Raw genomic sequence first — 15,424 nt, 5'->3', positions numbered from 1 at the left:
GAGAGGAAGACCAATAGGCTCTGCAGATGCTGGAATCCGGAGCAGCAGCACACAACATTTTGGAGGAGCTCAGCAGGTCAGGCAGCATCTATAGAGGGAACCAGTCGACGTTTCAGGTCGAGACCCTCAATCAGGACTGGAAAGGAAGAGGGCAGAAGCCAGAATAAGAAGGTTGGGGGACGGGGAGGAGCACAGGCTGGCAGGTGATAGGTGAGTACCTTCCCCCTCTCTCCTGGACTCACCTATCACTTCTGCCCTCTTCCTTTCCAGTCTTGATGAAACGTCTACTGTTTATTTCCCTCCATAGGTGCTGCCTGACCTGCTGAATTCCTCCAGCATTTTCTGTGAGTTGCTGAGAGAGAGAGAGAAAGAGAGGAAACTAGTTCTGCTGTTTGTAGGAATGAATGCATGTATGTACATCTGACCTGTGAATTTAATAATATTATGGGAGCTCGTTTGTATTTAGGGGCATCCATAAGTGGGGCTTTCATAACCCAGGGATGGCCTGTAAATTTCCATGCTTATTTTGTGCCCCTCTGATATCATTGGTGGTTTGTCATCTTCCTCCATGAAGAGTAGATAACAAGTATTCACTTAATAAGTCAACCATTATAGTATCACCTACATTAATCTCAATGTTCCTTTTCACCACCTTTTCTCTTTCAAAATAATTACAAAAGTGTTTACAATTAACTTTCATATCCATTGCAAATCTTTTCCTATATTCTCTATTTGCTTTTCTAAGTAGCTGCTTTGCATTGCTTTGTTGTAATGTTACAGCTCTCCCAATCTGCTGGATCTCCACTTCTGACAATTTTCTGAGAGCCTTTTCTCTGAACCAAATGCTGCCTTATGCCTCATTTGTGGATCATGGTTGTTTAGGAATACAAATGAACCTTTTTGCCTGTTTGGGAATACAAACCGATATTGTATCACACCAAGATATTTTTGTCTGATTATAAAGACATTTAAAAATTGTTCAAAGACCTTTGACAGTGATGAGCTGTCAAAAGGCCATTAGGCTATTCTGGGGGCTGGAGCCATAAGAGCTGTTGCCTGAGGCTTACTCACAGCCACCTAGTGGGACCATTCTCGGGTATAGATGGTCAGGTTTGCCACACTTCTATAGTGGAAATGGCCCAGTGGAGACGAGCAGGCGGGCAACAAAGACATTGAGTTCAGGACAATCAGTCACATGGTTCCATGCAGGGAGAGATTGTGTTGGCTCAGCTTGTATTCTCCAGAATAAGGAGAAAGAGAGACTATCTCATTAAAACTTACAAAATTTTAAATTACTGGACACAGAGAATGTTTCCCCTGACCGAGAAGTCCAGGGCCAATGGCACCATTTCACACTGTGATGAAGGGAGATTTCTTTACTCACAGGTTGGTAAACCTTTGGAATTCTTTACCCTGAGGGGTGGTGGGGCTCGGTCACTGAGATCATTCAAAGCAGCGATCAATAGAGCTTAAGGGAATCGAGGGATATGGAGATTCTGTTGGAAAATAGTGCTGAGGTGGAAGATGGTCGATGATCTTAATCAATGGCAGAGAAGAACTGAATGGCCAGGTGGCTTATTCCTGCTCCTATTTCTTTTGTTCTCATGGTTATTGTTTGCATGATGCTCCCGACTGACAGTGCCAAATCAGAAGGAGCACTTTGCAATTGTCACAGTGAAACACAAGCAGAGCTCTTTGGTGACCGCCTTCTGATCCAATGTTGTCGTAATCCTGGCAGTGATTAACTCCAGGACCAATTTGTGATTCAACTCCAGTGGTCACTATAATGAGTTTATTCACCACCGACACTTGTAAAGAGCTTTAAATCAATAAAGCTGCATTAAGAATTTTGTGAACTCCCAAGTGGATGCTTTTCTGAAAAGACTTTTTGTTCACTGTCAAGATAACACAGCAGATATCTATCATCACTCCTGTTTCCTTTGGGGAAGAAATGTTTGCTCTTCAATTTTAATATAGAATGTATAAAAAGTGGGAACATCCTTGATGCTAGTGACAGATATTCTTCTTTAGTGGAACCGACGTGGCAATTTTCAATATTTCATTAATTGCACAAAATAAACACAAATCTTTCACATTAAAAGTTGTTGCAAGATAACTCCTCAAGGTACAGATACTACCAGGCTGCTGGTCAATGTAAATTTGTCAGCAATCAATGTCATGTCAGCTCATGTATAATGTCCAGTTAACAGGTATTTAGCAGACAAAACCTTTTTGTAGAAAAAGTGAAATGGGGATGAACCAAGAATGTTTGTAAGTCTCTAAGAACATTGGATTTTCTGCTCTTTGAGTTTTAGATTCCACTCTGTGCCATTTAATTACCTACCACACCACTCAGAAGTACTCAAGGACACTCCTATTGAAAGTGGTACCCAGAGGAATATTTGAATAGAATAATGATGTCTCTATACTAAAGGTAAAGCTTGTGTTCGTCTCTGGTAGATTGGATGAGAGAACACACAGTGACCCCTAAAACTGTCAGATAAATCATGTAGTCTCAAATTATTCCAAAAAATTGTTTAGAAGGTTGAATGCATTGCCACAGATGCAAAATTAATGTAACTGTTACAAATCTGTGAAGCAAAATTTGTACCCAGTCTGTAAAACAAAACTGCAGAAGAAAGAGAATATATTCATGGAAAGTGATGAATGCTGATAATTGGTTTCAATACCCAAATCATGAAAGCTCAATAAATTCTCTTTGATTCAAATTGATTAAAAACAATTGCAATCTACTGCCCAGTAAGTATAAATACTTTATTTTTTTCTTTTACAAATTGCTATTGTATAAAATAAAACCTCATTCAACAATGTAGCTAATAAGCAATAAACAACTGATTAAGTGTCTGAAATTCTGACCATCCTTGTCTTTGAGTGTTGGCTTGCACCAATCCCATTGTGTGTAGCAGTAACAGTACAAGTAGCATACATGTTACTTATATACTTCCAAAAAAAATTGACAATGCCATGGGTAAGGTTACAATGTCCGTTCCTACCACCCCCCCCCCCCCCCCCAATCAACTATTTTTTCCTCTCAGTGGGCCTGGAGCTTGTGTGCTGCGATGCTTTGCTGAACCTTGACTTAGTGAGATGATTTATAGAAGCACAGGATTTGGAGCAGGCCATTCAGCCCTTTAAGACTGCTCTGTCATTGAATACAATCATGGCTGAATGTGAATCTGAATACCAAATTCCCCTGCTTTCCCCATATCCCTTGATACCTTTGTGTTTAAGAGTTATCCATCTCCTTGTTAAATATATTCAGTAATTTGTTCTCTATAGCCTCTTGTAGTAGAGTATTCCACAGCTTCACTGGTCTTCGAGAAGGAATTTCTTCTCATTTCAGTCCTAAACATCTCAAGTTCAAGTTTATTGTCATTGGCAGGCATACATGGGTATAAATGCCATGAAAATTAGCTTTTTGCAGGAGCGGCACAGTATAGTACAAACATAACAAACATAAGTTAACATAAACTTAAATTAACATAAATTATGCTTAACTTACATGACAAAGTAAACATAACAAGCGCAAGCTGAGAGAGAGGAAAAGAAATATTGTCCAAGGTATTGTTAGGGTTTTTCAGGTTGGTTCAGGAACCTGATGGCAGTGAGGAAGAAGCTGTTGTTGAACCATGAGGTGGTGGCAGCATTGAGAAGAGGGCATGCCTGGATGGTGGGGGTCTCAGATGAAGGATGTCGCCTTCTTGAGACGTTACCTCTTGTAGATGTCCTCAATGGTGGGGAGAGCTGTACCTCTGAGAGTCCACTACTCTGTCCTGAGACGGTGACCCCTCATTCTTGATGCCCAGTTAAGGGAAGCAGCCTCTCTGCACGCAGCCTGTTGAGTTCTGTACGTCATTCTTGACTGCTGTTTGCATGTGAACAACTTCAAAACCCTTTCCCCACCCTCCTCCCACCAACTGTCTTCTACGAGCAGTTCCATTTCTGTAGTTTTCATGCACATAAAAGTGCATTGAAATAGGAAATAATGATTTTCCCCTGATGCTAATTGAGTAATTACCCAGTAATGCGATGACTAAAGCTATGAACTTCTCACCATTGAATTTCAGTTCAAGAATTTATGATAATTATAACCACCTCTAAGCATCAACTATATCTATCTTTTAATAGAGAGAAGCTGCCAATAATTTGTCAAGTCTTCAATAGGGAGAATGCAATGGTACCAATTTATTTGACAATTGTTTGGCATTAGCGAGTGAGTGGAATATGAAATGGTCGGTAATTTGACTGTACTTGGCCTGAAGCATTTTTTAAGGAAATATATGTACTTCTTTTCTTGCATTTTGCACAATGAAATATGGTGGGGTAACTTGTGGGATAACTAGGAAACCTGTAACACACCACAGCAACATTACACATTGAACCATGTCCTTTAACATTAGGTTTGCACAGAATCTGGTGAGACTGCTGTCATTTTTCTGTGTCTTCATTTGAGCAGAGAGCATACAGAGAGGTAAAAGTACTAACAATGGTCTAAGGAACAATTTGAGGGGAGTGAAAGTATCACAACAAAATTCATCTACATAATTTGCAGAAGTAGTTACTCTCCATATGTTGGGTTCAGTAAATCCCAGTAGTATTACCAGCATTAAGTGATACACTGCAATACAACAAAGTAATTTAGGTATCTCTCATCTCTCAAACGAAGCAAAATGCTACACCCATGCATCAAGCCACTATAGGAGATGCATGAGATTCTCCATGGTACAAATTATCCAAATAATCATAGTCACTAAAATGTGTGTCCAGAAAAGAGGTATTTAATTACTTAAAGGTGGTTGCTGGATGTTTAGGTTAAAATTAAGTGTGTTTAGAAAATGCGAAGGAACTTTATATATCAATCTCTGTTGATTCTATAGAAATTTACTGCTATATCAGAGCTCTTTTATGCTGTTCTATAGTAATGATATTTTAAGTGTCTGCAGCGATGAATGCAAACTAGATTTTGTGCTATTTATAGCACCCAGTGAAGGATTACAACATGAGCCATGAAAGAAACCTTTAACGGCTTGCTTTTCAAATACATGGCTCCTGTAATACAGAACAACGATCTTGAGAGTGTGCAAGCTCAGGAAAAGCATTAAAGAGAGCGTGTTTATAAGGCTGTAATCACACAGTGAACACAGCAATTTGTCTTAGAGTTACTGATAACTGTGAGTTTTAGATTTTCAAATGATAAAATCCTGTTTAATTGAAGAGCATTGCCAATGGGCTTTGTGCTGCAGGGTGTTATTCTGTGATGCAGTGTCTTGGGGGAGCAGGGTTATTTTGAGCAGCAACTTTATTTTGTTAGAATTTCTCTATTTGATATTGCGCCCATCAAGGAATACTCGGTGCTTCCTGTCAGCCACGATATGAAGCAGTTCCAATCCTTGGGGAGAAACGTCAGGTATATAACAAAGCAAAGATTGCTCGTCTTCACTTCCTATATAAGAACAGTTGAATTCTGCCCTCCCAAGCCAGCATTTTCACATTCTGCTCTTTCCTCTGCTGTGCAGGTTGACATTCTGCTCATGACACAACCCCCTGCGGGGAGGTGGGTGTATTTTGACACTGAAATCACCAGCAACAGTGGCAGGATCCTGTACACCATACCAGATGAGAAGAAGCTCAGTGTTGGCGTTTACCCTGTGAAGATGGTTGTAAGGTACACATATCTTTTGATGAGTGGCATTAGTTGAAGCCATTAGTATGTGAAGCAGTGAAGCCCTTTGATTAAGTTCTGGCTGTTTTGAAGTGGTGGTACATCTCTTATGCTTCATCACCCTCTTTAAGTGGCCTCATTAGGTTCTGTGCCAGTGGTGCTCATTGAAGCCTGGTGCACAGGTACAAAAGCAATCAACAAGGCTAATGGAACATTGGACCTTAGCTCAAAAGGATTTAAATATTAAAGTGAATGAATGTTGTTTCTGATGTGCAAACACTTGGTCACGTCATACCTATTTAGTTTTAGGCACAGAATCTTGGGAAAGAATCTTTAAGCAAAATAATAAAGGTTGCATTAACTTAAATTTGTATTCCATTACATTTAGAAGGCTTAAGTCTAAATGAGAACCCTTTGATGGGGTAGACATGGGCATATTTGCTCTGGGTGGGGTAAATATAGAACAAGGAGGCAATGGAGCCAGGGCATTAGATGTGAATCAGGCAAAAGTTTTTCCACAGTGAGGGTAATGTTGTACAGAAGTGATCTTGTTACTGGGCTATAATTCTGAGCCCTAAACTAGTGAACCAGAGACATGAGGTCAGTTCCCTGTACTGTCCCACTGGATGCATCTACTTGGAATAGCATCACAAATATTTACTGTCAGGAAGAGTTTCCCTGGGAGTCCTCAGGATTAGCTGTGGGTTCCATGAGCTCTCATGGCATTGCACTAAGCATGGATAAGGAAACAGTCTGCTGAATATCCCCACTGCTTTCACTGGGCTGATGCACCAATACTCCTCCATGTTGGACATCAGTGGAATACACTGAAGGGAGGAAGGGCACAGAATGCACACTGGATGGGGCCTATATCTTCAAAGCCAAGAAGTGTTCAGTAGCACTCAAGCCAGACTGGGACTGTGGCAGGTGATGGGAGAAGTGACACAAAGGACAGCTTTGATCTTGTCCTCACCAGTATTTCAGAGGTGCATCCGTCCTTGACGGTATTGGTAGGAATGACCGCAGTGTTGTCAATGTCATGACTGCACACTCAGGATGCCCTCCATCCTTTTGTACAGCACCATCACACTAAGTGGGATTGATTCCAAATAATTCTACCAGCTCAAACCTTGGCATCCATGAGGCACTGTGAGCCCTCAGCAGCAGAATTGTGTTCCAGCCCAATCTATAACCTCACAGATCAGTATAACGTTACCCTGGGAACAACACTAGTTCGCACAGAATTGTAGAAACACATGTCAAGTGCAATACCTAAAAGTGAAGTAATAACCTGGTGAAGCTACAACATCGGTTCATGAGCATGCTAAATAGCAGAAGCAGGACTTTATGACCAAATCGGAGTGAAGGTCTGCAGTGCTGCCGTATCCACACCTGAGTGGTGGTGAACCAACAGGAGTAGGCTCCATGAACGTCCCACCGTTAGTGCTGGCAGAACATTGAGCGAGTGCCAAAGACAAAGCTGAAACAACTGCAATCATCTTCAGACAAATCCTCTGCATCCCCTGAGGTTTCTGCCATCAGGCGGATACGATTAGGTCTTTTAAGAGACTTTTGGATAGGTACATGGAGCTTAGAAAAATAGAGGGCTATGGGTAAGAGGGCTAGTAATTTCTAAGGTAGGGACATGTTCGGCACAACTTTGTGGGCCGAAGGGCCTGAATTGTGCTGTAGGTTTTCTATGTTCTATGAAGTCGACCTTCACCAAATCCAATTCACTGCCGTGATAGCAACAATTGATTCAAAGGTTTTATTTTATCTTGTTAGAAATGCTTTAAAAATAAAGCACTTAAGTCAATTCCCAGCAAGTTCTGACCCTGTCTGACTTGACTGTTTCACTAATAGCGATGGATCTAGATTTGAAACACAGAAGTACATGAAACAACCAAAAATTGAAATTGTTCTGCAGAGCTGAAGTAGATATTGCAACCCTTGAACCAGTGCTGACATTGATCTGAATCTCAGTGACATTTACCCTCTGTATCTCACTGCCCCTTTATATATTTACCCCCTTACAAACGTCTGTAGATCCCAGTCTTGAAAATTCAATTATCTAGCATCACCTGTGATTTGGAGAACACCTCCAGACATTACTCTTTTCTTTCTCTGGATGTGGAGATCCCTGAGAAGTTCAACATTTTTTGCCCATACCTAACAGTCCATGGTGAGTTCCTTTCTTGAACTGTTGAAACTTCAAGTGGTGAAGTTATTTCCACAACCTTATCACATGGGGATTTCAGGAATTTGCCTCATTGATAACAATAATGTAACAAGTTAGAATGGTGGGGGACTGAGAAGGAATCTTGTAAGTGGGAGTATCCCAATGTGCCTACTGCCTTTGATCTTATGGTAAAAATTGCACACTCAGGAGATACTATCAAATATTCCTTGACAATTGACTGCTCTGCACCTTGTAGATGGTACACGCTGTAGCCATGGTACTCTGCTGGTTAAGGGAGTGAATATTTTGTGTGTGGATGGGTTGCCAATCAATTAGGTTGTTTTAACCCAAATAAGCTGCTTTAGAATTAGAGTGGCACTCATCTAGGTAGGTGCCGAGTATTCTGTCACACTTGCTTTGTAAAAGCTTTTGGGGTGTCTGGAGACGAGGCACTCACCAGAGAATACTCAGCCTCTGTCCTGTTCTTGTAGCCACGGCGCTTATGTGACTGTTTTGGTTAAGTTTCTGGTCTAATTGTGGGAGATTCTGATATATTGGTAAGGGGGTTACAGGGAGAAGGCAGGAGAATGAGGTTGAGAAAAAAAGTCAGCTGAATGGCCTAATTCTGCTCCTATATCTCACTGTCCTATGGTCTTGTATTCCAGCTGAATGTCTAGGTGGGCTGGAGAAGGAATTGCCTGGCATTTGTGTGGCATGAATGGTATCTTCCACTTACTCCAGATATGAATGCTGGATAGATCTACTGCTTGTAGCCATAAACTCAATTTTCTGGGAGTTGCAAATTGAATTGAACACATTAATCATAAAGTCATGGAATCACTCAGCACAGAACAGGCCCTTCAGCCCACCATTTCCATGCTGACCATCAAGTAGACAACTCTTCTAATCCCATTTACCAGTGTTTGGTTTGTAGCCTTCTATGCCCTGATGATTCAAGTGCTTGTCTAGTTTACTTCTTTAATGTTCCAAGACCACCTGCCTCTTCAATCCACTCAGGTAGTGCATTCCAGATTGAACTCCCTCTGGGTGAAAAGGTTCTTCCTCAGATTCCCCCTTAAACCTCTTAGCCCTTACCTTAAACTTATCCCCTCTGGTTTTGTGCACCACTGCTATATATCATCTGTGAGCATCCCTTCTAAGTTTATGGTGGAAGGAAGGACATTAGTGAAGCAGCTGAAGATGGATAGAGCTGGGACATTGTACCGAGTAACTTTTGTGCAATGTCCTAGGGCTGAGATGATTGGCCATCAATCTCAGCTCTCTTCCTTTATACTAGCTGCAGCTCCAGCTATTAGAGAGTTTCCCCCAGATTTTGACTTTAATTTCACTATTGGTTTTAATACCACACCCAGTCAAATGCTGGAGCAATGCCAAGGGTGGTTGCTCTTAACCCAGCTCCAGAACTCAACTTGTCAATGTTAAGGCCAAGACTGTATTAAGATCTGGAGCTGAGTGGTCCTGACAAAATCCATCATTAGGCAGGTTATTGGTGGATATTTGGCACAATAAAATTGTTAGTATTCCCTTCCATCACTTTGCTGATGAGAAGAGAATTGACTGATCAGGTAGTAATTAGCTGGATTGGATTTGCCATGTTTATGAATGCCAAAGACATTCAGAAGCATTCAAAATTCTTTACAGATCTGACAGTTGTCTGAGCATGGAGGCATAACCCTCAAGATTTCTCTTTGCTGTTTTGTCAATGACACTTGATCTGCCTCATCCACAAAACAGAATTACACTTTGCAAAGCCCTGCCACACACATTATTGGCATAGTTTCAGGCAGCATAAACACCAATAAAGAAAAGGTAAGCATGTGTGTACCATGTAGGTAAATGGTGGTCGTGGGCAACTCGCCAGAAGCAGCAGATTGTTACCTAATATCTTAGATGACTCTTCCTTTCCCTGATGAAGTGTATAGATAGGAGGAGCCCTGTCTGACATATATACCAGCACAAGCTATTTGAATTGCCATGTATTGTAAGCAACTATGTGCAAAAATATAAGTTGGATCCATCGTTACTCATCTGTCAAACATTACTAAGAATATGAAATTTGCTTTCTGGCTATGCAGAAAGGATAAGCTTGTAAATAATCTCAAATGAAACCTGAAACAACACAAAATAATTGTACTTCTTTTGAACTCATTTTCTGGTGCCTCAAATGTGGCTCTCTCCCTGGCATTTGCACCAACTTCACACAATGGAATATTATTTTAAAGTGTGTGGAGATATGTAAAGAGCTTTTGTTGGAGCAGGGAATAAACCATTTGAAGACGCATCAAGGGCATTGTAATAAAACTAGAATCTATTCTGAGATCGTCAACACACCTCGAGATATAATAAAAATGAATTGTGACATTCATGAAGTGATTTTGAAATATCCTGACTGCTGTTGTGTTTTGAGGAACATATCAGACAGTGCTGTTGTCTCTGTAGCTGGTGAGTTCTTCTTGTAGAATCAGTATATCTGAACGTTACCAGGGTCTAAATCAGGAACAACTCTGATACGATGACACTAAGCAAATCATCCTGACCTGAATCGAGCACTGAGCTGAGGTGGCACGTCCTGACCCGAACCTGAATGTCTTATCAGAATATGCATTAAACCTAAACCTAACCCAGACCCAGCACCCATGGTTGTGTCCTGCTGGTTCAGGTCAACCCATTCTGGCTGAAAATAGCTCTTGCCTGGGATGCTCTCACTTTCCTGAAAGCCAGGAGAAGCATGATCTTCCCATCTGCTGCTGGGTGCTCGTCCTACCCTCACTCGGGTATTATTTCTAACTCCATTCCATAGAGAAATTACCAGATATGCCAGTTCTGATGAGGACCTATTGACCTGAAATGTTAACTCTGTTTCTGTCTCTCCAGATGCTGACTGACCTGCTGAGCATCCCAGAATTTTATGGTTTTATACCAAATATCCCTTAGCTGTCTGTCGGCATTCCAAACTGGCGGATTTCCAAGAGTATTGCAAATGAAATTAAGCCATGTAAATGTTTCGGACTGTCATAGGTACCAGTTGGTGGGCATTATTGGTCTATGTCCACCAGCTCCCACCTAATCCTACTTGCTGCAGGGAGTGGGTTAGATGGAAGATGGCAGACACTGATAGATACCCATTAACCACCCCCTTCCTGTATTTTATTTCATGTCCATAGTTTTCTTCTTGCAAACATATCCTCTCTTTGAATAGAGGGAAATATTCAAGTTTGATCTTCTCTAATCCAAGTCAAGCACCTTGGTTTAAGAGGCTAAACATTAAATTCCAGACATCCTGCCCAATCAGCAACAACCCATTAAACTGATGCAGGGTTTTGGCCCAAAATGTCGACAATTCCTTTCCTCCCACAGGAGGCTCTGAGTTCCCCCAGCAGATTGATTATTGATCCAGATTTCAGCATCTGCAGTTTCTTGTGTCTCCTGAACTCATTAAACTTGGAGTCCTCACTAAAGTTTATCAGCAAGGTTTCTCTGACTAAGTTTTACGTATGCATTGTTCAATCCACAGTTGCATCTACAGTAAAAGGTGACAATTATCTGCTTATTATTGTGAATAGGTTACATCTATCCACCTACAGTTCATAAAACAATTCCAGAGTTTACCCCTATACTATAAAATCTTCAGAAGAGAGGTTGGCACTAAAGGGAATGCATTGCTCACTATCATGCATGTTGATAATAAAATCGAACAAAGTACAAGAGCCTGGTTAATTTTCTGAGTTTGTGTTCCAGTCCAATAAATTCATCTTAGCACCCTTTTTCCAGGGTGTTCAGATGACAAGTTTGACCACAAGCACTTAACCCATCTTCACATCCACTCACTTGTTCAGTGGAGCTACCGATGTTTATGGATCTAAGACAGGCTAAGAAATAGATCAGTCTTGATACTGACTGGCAGCATGTATCCTACCCTTGTTCTTTTATTTTCACTGAGCTGCTGTCTGCTACCCATGTCTCAATTACACTTAACCAGGGTTTATACACCACCTTTGTGCTTGCTGACTTACGTTGGCTCCTGGTTAAGTAATGTTTCATAGAAACATATAAAAAAAAGAGCAGGATTCAGCCTTTTGAGCCCACTGCACCATTCAGTACAACCATGGTTGGTCATCGATCTCAATAACATATTCCTGCACTGTCCACATACCCCATAATGCCTTTTGCACCTTAATATTTATCTGTCTTCTGAAAAATATTCAGCTATTTGTCTTCTATAGCCCTCTCTTAGTAAGTTCCACAGTTTCACCACCATCTGAGTGAAGACATTTCTCCTCTCAGGTTGTTCTGTAACCTGAGACTATGACCCTTGATTCTAGATACCCCAGCCAAGGGAAACCTCCACACCACATCCAGTCTATCCCCATCAGAAGTGTGGACGTTTCAATTAGATCCCCTCTCATTCTTCTAAACTAATACAAACCAAGTCAACTTGATCTCCCTCCATATTACAGTCCTGCCTTCCCAGGAACCATTCTGAAGAGAGAAACAAAGGACTGCAGATGCTGAACTCGAGATGAAAAACACTATGATGCTGGAGGAACACAGCAGGCCAAGCAGCATCCACGGAGAAAAGCAGACGGTCAGCGTTTTGGGTCAGGAGCCTGAAGAAGGGTCCTGATCTGAAACGTTGAGTCCTGAAGAAGGGTCCCGACCCGAAACTTTGACCGCCTGCTTTTCTCCACAGATGCTGCCTGGCCTGTTGAGTTCCTCCAGCATCATAGTGTTTCTCATCAATCATTCTGAAGATCCTTCTTGCACCCTGTCTATGCCTTTCTTAAGTAAGGAGACCAAAGCTGCACACATTACTCGAATGTACTGCAACCAATGCTGAGTATAATTGTAGCAAGACATCCTTACTCTTGACTCACATCCTCTTGGTATGAAGGCCAACATACCATTTGCCTTTTTAACTGCTTGTTGCACCTATATATTTGCTTTTGGAACACCAAAATCTCGTTGTACATCAACACTTCCTCATCTACTGCCATATAAGTAAAACACTACCTTTCTGATTTTCCTACCAAAGTGGATAGCGTCATATTTCTCCATGTTGTACTGTATCAGCTATGTCTTTCCCCACCCACTCAATCCAAGTTGCCTTATATCCTCTTCATTATTCATTGATTATTCCAGTATTCTATGTTTTAGCATTGATGTATGTTAGGAATATCTGAGGCACAAGCACTGATCCTCTTGGTTACCTGCTTATTACCTGCCCATTCCTAGGCCAATTTATTCCCATTCTCTGTTTCCTGTCTCTTAACCAATTTTCAATCCATTGCTAATACATAGCCCCTCAACACCATGCACTGTAATTTTGCACATGAACCTTTTAGGTGGTACTTTATCAAAAACTTTCTGAAAATCCAAGTACACCATAACTACTGGTTCTCCCTTATCTACTTGTCCACTTATATCCTCAAAAATCTCCAGTAGGTTGTCAAACACAATTTCCCCTTCAGATATCCATGTTGACTTTGTCTAATTCCATTTATATTTTCTAATTACCCTGTTGTATCACCCATTATAATACCCTCCAGTATTTTCCCTGCTTCCTCTGTTAGGCTAACCAGTCTGCAGTTTCCTGCTTTTTCCTTCTCTCTCTCCTTTTTTAAATAGAGGGTTTACATTTGCCGCCCTCCTGTGTTGCAGGAATTATTCAATAATCTGTAGGTTTCTGGAAAATGAGAGTCAATGGATCCTCTATTTCCATGGCTATCTCCTTTAGTGATATGAGATATAAATTATCACCCCCTGGGAATTCATCAGCTTTCAGTTTCATTAATTTCTCCAGCGTCATTTTCTTAGAAATAATTTTCCTTAGTTTCTCACCTTCATTAGATCCTTGGTTCCCGACCAGTTCAACTTGATGCTCTTCCATGAAGATAGAACCAAAGTATTTGTTTTATTACTCTCCTAAGTAGGCCACCTAAGTGCTGGAATTACATTCCTAAACCCCTCTACTTCTTTGCCTTTCTCTCCTCCTTTAAGACCCTTTATAAACTTACCTCTGAGCAAACATTTATTCACCAACCTTGATAGCTCCTTATGCCTGGTGTCATATATTATCTGGAAGCATCCATGTGAAAAACCATGGAATGTTTTGCCATTTTAAAGGAGACATATAAAATCTGGATGTTGTTGATTGAAGAATTTTCTGTTCTTCTTTCATAGTTCCAACAGTTACCTTTTAGCTCTTTTTGTGTTGTGCCAGTTTCCAGATTTTGTTTTTAGTAATTTCGATTGTTTGTGAAGGAAATGTGCTCACTCAGCAGTCAGTTCCTGAAAGACAGTGAACCACTTATCCTCTCCTTGTCTCTAGTCAAATTTGGAAAAAGGGATAAAAATATAATGTACATGTTATTTGATCAACAAAGTGAAACGGGAATTTTCTGATTGATGTGTTGCTTAATGATAAATTGATTGTAAGTTTCTACAGAGACCTATCAATTCCTTCAGCCATAGGATTGAGATATAGAATTCAGTTTGTTTGACAAACTGAGGAATTTTTGTCTGACACATTGGATCGATACTTCCATTATTTTATTTTCCTTCTAAACTTGGTGAGTTTTGATAAAGCTACACTTTTTCTCTGTTTGATATAGGCTGCTGACTGGAAGCACTCAGCAATGATGGCGCAGTGCAGCAGTTTTGATAACTCTTTGCTTGGTAAACTGTAACATAAGTGAGTGAACTTTGGTTCTTTACTTTCTGCCAAACTTGTCAAAGTTCAGAAGGAATCCTAGCTCGTTCTATTTAAAATGTCTTCATCCATTCCGAAAACACAGCACCTGCAATGTAAAAGGGAAATTACTGGAGATGGAGGAAATCTTAAAGAAGTCAGAAAATGATGAAAGCACTTAGCAGATCAGGCAGCATCTGTAGATGGAGAAACAAGAGTTAATGCTTCAGATCAATGATCCCTCATCACAGCTAGTTCTAGTTGTGGCCCTGGTTCTGACGTAAGGTCATTAATTCTCTCCCTCTCCCTCTCCCTCTCCAAGTGGTATCTGATCTGCTGAATACTTCCATCATTTTCTGTTTTAATGTTTGCAGCAGTCATATGTTTACACAAAAAGAAGAAAGCTATGGATGTTGGATATCTGCAACAGGGCAAAGTGCTGTAAAAATCCAGCAGTTCAGGCAGCTTCTTGATTTTTGCTGGGTCTGAATCCCGGAACCCTTCCCGATACTGTGAGAGTGCCCTCACCACACAGACTGCAGTAGTTCAAAGTGGCAGCTCACCATCACTGTCTTAAGGGCAATTAGGGATGGACAGCAAACTCCAGTCTTGCTGATGCATTCGCTTCTTTTAAATGAATAATTATAGAACAAAAAAGTGCTTGTAGAGGGAAAAACAGAATTACCTTTGAGGTCTTCAACATAGACCTGTTTCTCTCTCACATTTTCTGTAATGTTAATGGCTTGTTTATCCTGAATTATTCTATGATTCTATAGGGTGTGAGGGAGAAAGGAATGAGATGACATAGCTCTGGCTGAAGAATTTACTCTGCTAAAGGCATGAAAAGTAAATG

At 40.8% G+C, this 15,424-nt stretch overlaps 1 protein-coding gene across 9 annotated transcripts in view; it reads left to right on the top strand.

The window, feature by feature from the left end:
* The window catches only part of pitpnm3 (PITPNM family member 3), a 422,801-nt gene that overhangs the window by 390,375 nt on the left and 17,002 nt on the right, over positions 1-15,424 (top strand). For all 9 annotated transcript variants that reach the window (XM_052035330.1, XM_052035325.1, XM_052035327.1 and 6 more), the window contains one exon: positions 5,538-5,686. In XM_052035330.1, the coding sequence (XP_051891290.1) occupies positions 5,538-5,686 (149 nt within the window). The remainder of the gene's footprint in view (positions 1-5,537; positions 5,687-15,424) is intronic.

This window comes from Pristis pectinata, chromosome 21, assembly GCF_009764475.1.
Source record: "Pristis pectinata isolate sPriPec2 chromosome 21, sPriPec2.1.pri, whole genome shotgun sequence".
NCBI lineage: Eukaryota > Metazoa > Chordata > Chondrichthyes > Rhinopristiformes > Pristidae > Pristis > Pristis pectinata.
Note: the sequence above shows the minus strand (reverse complement) of the source record. Positions and strands in the feature narration are given on the sequence as shown.